General features: G+C 35.7%; 1 protein-coding gene across 1 annotated transcript; it reads left to right on the forward strand.

The window, feature by feature from the left end:
- Positions 1-1,551: 1,551 nt before the first annotated feature.
- Positions 1,552-5,665, forward strand: LOC109220574 (probable 2-oxoglutarate-dependent dioxygenase At3g49630). Its single transcript, XM_019385037.1, has 12 exons — positions 1,552-1,724; positions 1,871-1,986; positions 2,198-2,316; positions 2,396-2,459; positions 3,786-3,853; positions 4,032-4,090; positions 4,204-4,369; positions 4,519-4,538; positions 4,621-4,667; positions 4,892-4,972; positions 5,051-5,140; positions 5,239-5,665. The coding sequence occupies exons 1-12, from the start codon at positions 1,691-1,693 to the stop codon at positions 5,365-5,367; spliced, it is 993 nt and encodes a 330-aa protein (XP_019240582.1). The 5' UTR covers positions 1,552-1,690; the 3' UTR covers positions 5,368-5,665.
- The last annotated feature ends 250 nt before the right edge of the window (positions 5,666-5,915 follow it).

The raw sequence follows: 5,915 nt of genomic DNA on the forward strand, positions 1-5,915 counted from the left end.
ATTCTCTGAATCTTCGGCCTGTTTTTGCCCGGGTCACTTAGGAAATTTCACAGTTGGCCTCTTTTTCATCACTTTTGACTCCAAAACTGCTCCTTAGCCGTCTTTATACATATATCACCTACAAATCATGAAAAGCACTAATAAGAGCATTTTGTCATCACTTTTAGCATTAAAACTACGCAAGAAGGTGATTATTTAAGGTGTGATTATAGTCAAATTCACCTATTATCACTTATAAAGAACAAAAAGATAAGATGTGGACTTTTGGAGAATATGGTCACAACTTAAATGAAAAAGCTGTTGTTTTACATTGAAAAAGGTGCAAGACTTGTACTCCCTCCGGTCCAAAATAAGTAATTTTTTGGATGTTTTCACACAAATTAAGAAATCCACCTTTTAGCATTTATTAGCAATGGAATTGACCATATTAACCTTTACTATCTCACATAAAAACTCCTAACACATATTCCAACACCTTTTACTTCAAGGACAATGTAGGAAAGAAATAATTACTTCATTCTTGAAATCTGAAAAAATCACTTATTTTGGACCACAAGAAAAAGGCCAAAAAATCACTTATTTGGACCGGAGGGAGTAATGTTTTTCCTATTCCCTTTCTTTTATCCTCTACACGTACTAATAACCTGAGCTGAAATCAAAATTTAAATTTTATAAATTTCATAAGCCAATGAGAGAATGAGCATCCACGTGCCACTTCCTAAGCCCCTCGTGAGAGAGAGGGGAGGATGTACATATTCAATGGATTTTTAAAAATAAATACGAGATTTTATAGTTTGGTTGTGATAAATTCCACCATTGAAGTGTGGAGAATTGAAGCTCAAATCAAATTGAAGAAAGAAGAATAAGGTTCTGGAAGTAATCGATTCTCAATTGCAGAAAATGAGAGTGATTACATTGGCTAATTAACTCAACACACTGTACGCGTGAACCTAATAAAATTAACACCTACTCCACTAATTAACTAACTAACTGACTAAACTATAGTACATGGCTATCACCCAAATAACTCTGTCACCCTCTAAGCATTCAGCTTCACAACAGTTACCAGCTGTCATTTTAACCATCTCAACAAGTCGAATTCATAAACTCTATGCTAGCTCCGTCCTGGGTGTACAAGTCATACAAATTCCTTCCCGTTTGCTCAACTCGCAAAGTGTGTTTTCAGGACCAAACTCGCCCAATTTGTATAGGCAAGACAGTATCTTTTGGAGATCGGCCTACCAAGCGAACACCTAACATGGATAACGGATATACAATTTAAGGATGAATTACAATAATATAGATAATTAATTTAAAATTGTATTATTCTCTTTTTTCAAAAAGAATATTACTGCTAGAGAATAATTTTTTTTCTATATTTCGTGATTTTTTACAATATTTTGGTACATTTTATGTACTTTTTGAAGTTTTTATTTAACTAGAGTCGGTAAAAGGATGTTGGACTTCACAGTAAAAATTAGGTAAGTGAAAGCAGGTAAACTGAGCTAAACTCATCATTATAGATTGGAGAGTTTATATACTCCTAGTACTAGTAAGTAGCAGTCAGCTAGGCTCCATTATAACTGAGGAATATTACTCAAAAAACAAGAGACCAAAAGAATCAGCTAACGCCTAACAGAGGTAGCAAGAGCAAGAGTTGCTTGAGCCTAGACACAAAACTCCAAGCACCATGGCAACAGATTTCAAGTCTATCCCAATAATAGGTCGAAAATTTCAAGCCAATTCCAAGCCCTATTTACAAGTTCTTACTTCTATTTATCTTCACTTTTTGGATATGGCTGTGCAAACCTTGCTTAAAACTGTTCAATTGGTTCTGTGAAAATTAATTTTATCTTTTCCTATGAGACAGATATAAGTCCTCTTTTAGAGAAGTGGGATCATCCAAATTTGGCTCACGACGAAGGTGTAGCTCAAGTTGTTAGACAATTGGATCATGCTTGTAGAGAAGCTGGATTCTTTTATGTGGTAATTATTCTTCTCCTGCTAATTTTTCTTTCTTAATTGCAGCCTATTTTTTGTATCTATTGAATTTACAATATTGGGGAAAACAGTGTGCTGTCACTGTGAAAGAAGCTAAGCTTCTCCTTACTTTTAAGTCATGTTTGGATCTTTCGTAATGTTAATTGTTACTTTCTGTATTAGTGAAACTAAATTGTTGTGTCTTCTGTTCTTGCAGAAGGGCCATGGTATTTCTCTTTCCCTTATGAAAGAGATTAGAGGCATCACACGTGAGTATTTTCATCAACCCTATGACGAGAAACTCAAAATCAAACTTTCTGCAGCAACGGGATACAGGTTTATTCTAGTCTTTACCTAGTATCTTAAATCCAACACATTATCTTAACTAATGATTGCTTATGTATCTTGAATGCAGAGGATATCAAAGAGTCGGAGAGAATATAACCAAAGGCATACCTGATATACATGAAGCTATTGATGTAGGTTATACTAATTACTTATGGCCTATATATTACAGAAAATAATAAGTGTACCACTTGTTGTATTATTCTTGGGTTTCTTCACCGTTTCACCTGTAAGCCCGTGCTTATAGCTATATTCTTTTCTTATTCTGGCCCAAATGCAAATTATTTCTACTGATTCTATTTCTGTAGCTTCTCTTTACCCTACCATTTGAAGTTTTGGATTAGATGTGTAGAATTTTTCACACATTATGCATTAGATAGCTGTTTACCACTGTTTGCTCACTATTTGGAGGTTTAGAAGTGTGTGGTCAGTTTCTGATTGTTTTGTAAAACTGGAACTGATTGAATTACTGTGGCTATAGGACAATCTAGATATATAAATATGCAGTCTTTGGATCCAGGAAAGGCAATATCAAACTTGTATGGAGCAAACGATATGCACTGGCAAACTGTTAATGCAAGAAAGAATATGCCTGTCCTATTTGTCTCATTAAAGTAGCCAATGGTTAAAACAAAAAGAGAAGTCTTATTTTCCTGCTGTTAGCCTCATCTTGGTCACATCTTCTATGTAGAGAGAGTGTGTATGCGCGTGCGTGTTAGATGAAGAGAGAGCTTTTAAACAGTGTACAGATTGTCACGTCATTCCTATTTACCCTTACCTATTGTGATTGGGGCTTGTTGCAGTCTTGTTTCAATTATTTGGGTTTCTGGCTCACCTTTGAACGTTATCATTAATTCATTCACAAATTGATTAAGCTCTTCTCAAAAATGAGAAAAAATTGCTTTTTCTATTAAAACCATTCTTCAACTACGGACAACATTTCTGCTGTTTGCAATGGTATAGATGTGAACTCCTCTCAATATCAGTTTCTATGTGCACATATGTCTCGATACAGCTTTTATAGGAATACTTTGTTTTATAGCCTGTTTGGCCAAGTTCTTTTTTTTTGGGTCCAAACGTGCTTTTTTTGGCCAAAAGCACTTTTGGCCAAAATTTAAGGTGTTTGGCCAAGCTTTTAGATGGAAAAAAGTGCTTTTGAGGAGAAGCAGAAAAAAGTAGCTTCTTTCCAAAAGCACTTTTGAGAAAAATATACTTAGAAGCAGTTTTCAAAAGCTTGGCCAAACACTAATTACTGCTCAAAAGTGCTTTTCAAATCAATTAGCCAAACACAAACTGCTTCTCACCAAAAGCACTTTTTTGAAAAATACTTTTGAGAAAAGCACTTCTCAAAATAAGCTGATTTTAGAAGCTTGGCCAAATGAGCTATTATAATTATTAGTAATTTTACTGTTTCTGTTACTAAATCGTCTTTGATGTACTTTTGTCTCTATTGGTTGCAGTGCTATAGAGAAGTGAAACATGGGATGTATGGAGATCTTGGAAAAGTTATGCAAGGATCCAACATATGGTAAGTTCACGAGTTAGTTATAATCTTTGCACTTACCCCTTCCTTCCTTTCCCCTTGTACATCTTAAAACCCTTGCCATTTCTTACCCTTGGTTTATGCTACTGACTGCTAAATGCCGACTTTGAATTTTGTTGTTTTTTCATTTTGTTTGGTCTACATACATTGTTTTCTTATGCAGGCCAAGTAACCCTCCAAATTTCAAGCAGTTAATGGAGGAGTATGTTGACCGTTGCACAGGTGCCTTTCTCTATTACATGCTCCTTTGACATTTTCGCAGTGGGTATACTGATAAGGTTTTCCACACGGAACTGAAAAGAAGTTGGTGAACTTTTGTGTTATACTGCTGACAGATCTATCACGAAAGATAATGAGGGGAATTGCTCTGGCATTGGGTGGATCAGCGGATGAAATGGAGGGTGAAATAGGTGGTGATCCATTTTGGGTCTTGCGAATAATTGGCTACCCTGCTGCATCCATTTCAAATGGACATGATAAGGCTGACAATGATGTTGGATGGTAAGTTGCTGGTGTCGGTCGTCACATCTTTCCTTGTTTAAATCTTTTTTTCTTTCTGTTCTGTTATTGGTGTATCTCTTTTCCAATGAGTGATGTTTTTTGGCTTTCTCTGTTGTCCATCTCGTTTCTCGGAACCGAACAAATCTCAGTGGTGCCCATACAGATTATGGTAAAGTTTCTGATCTTTACAAAGATAGCATACTATCCCCATTGATTAGCAACCATGATATAAGTTTTTTCTCATCTTATAGGGCTATTGACATTAGTCAACCAGGATGACGACATAGTTGCCCTTCAGGTACAATTATGTTTCCTCGTTCCAATTTTGTTTCCTTCTTTGAAAGTTACTGAGGAAGATTGGCTTCCGAGTCCTTAAAGCTTGCCTGCTCCCTAGATTTAATTTGTAAAGCCTCATCTTACATCTTTGTTTTATGATTTGAAGTTCATCCTAATTTACAAGGCTGAGTTGCTGATGAAATATATCTCTTTTTTTCACTACTAATCATATTGAGTTGTTTTAAGGTGAGAAACAAATCGGGCGAGTGGATATCAGCACCACCTATCCCTGGCACATTTGTGTGCAATATAGGAGATATGTTGAAGGTATGCAATTTGCTTTGCAACTTTTTAATCATTCTTACTCCTCTGCTTAAGCTAGTCTTGTCTGCTGACTATTGGTAGATCTTATCAAACGGAATGTATGAATCAACATTGCACCGGGTCATCAATAACTCCCCCAAATATCGTGTTTGCGTGGCTTACTTTTATGAGGTTAATGGCTCTTTTTTCTTTTGTGGCAATTTAAGTAAAAGAAATATGGTATGGCTTGATGTTAGTTGCTGATGATGTGTGTTTTATTTTCCATATAGCCAAACTTTGATGCCGCAATAGAGCCGCTAGATGTGTGTTTAGAGAAGACTGGACGCACCAAGAATTTTGAAGGAGCTGTTTATGGAAAGCATTTGGTCAGCAAAGTCACCACCAACTTTGTCATGTAGACCTTGAGCTAGGTCTGGATTTATCTCCTCTTTTGTTGGTTTCTTTAACTAGTTCAGTAAAGAAATAAAAAGCGAAGAGGGAGAGAAGAAGTTGCATTATCTAGAAAAAAAAGGAAGGTTGCATTATCTAGAAAAAGAGAGTATTAAGTTGACCAGTCCAGAATTTAACAAAATGCATCTAAGTTTCTGGGAGCATTTTGAACTTTACAATTGTCTTGCCATCAATAACTAATGCACCTCCACCCGTAAAGAAAAATATATTGATGTAACCAGTTCCAGTGTTGGCTAGAATCTGTAAGTCTATCTCTATATCTATATCTATATCTATCTATCTACAATATATTAAAAGCAGGAAGCTCTTTAAGCAAAAGTCAAATTACTAATTTATCCTGCCTTTTATAAAATTATAGAAAATTACCCTTCTTTTAATTAATTTTAAAAAAAACCCTACAATAAACTGCTTCTCTTTAAGGAACAGACGCAACGTTTCCTCGGCCAAAGATGCCTACGGTAAAGAAAGCTTCGTCCAAGGATCATCTTCTCCAAGA

Source organism: Nicotiana attenuata, unplaced genomic scaffold (assembly GCF_001879085.1).
Source record: "Nicotiana attenuata strain UT unplaced genomic scaffold, NIATTr2, whole genome shotgun sequence".
Lineage (NCBI taxonomy): Eukaryota > Viridiplantae > Streptophyta > Magnoliopsida > Solanales > Solanaceae > Nicotiana > Nicotiana attenuata.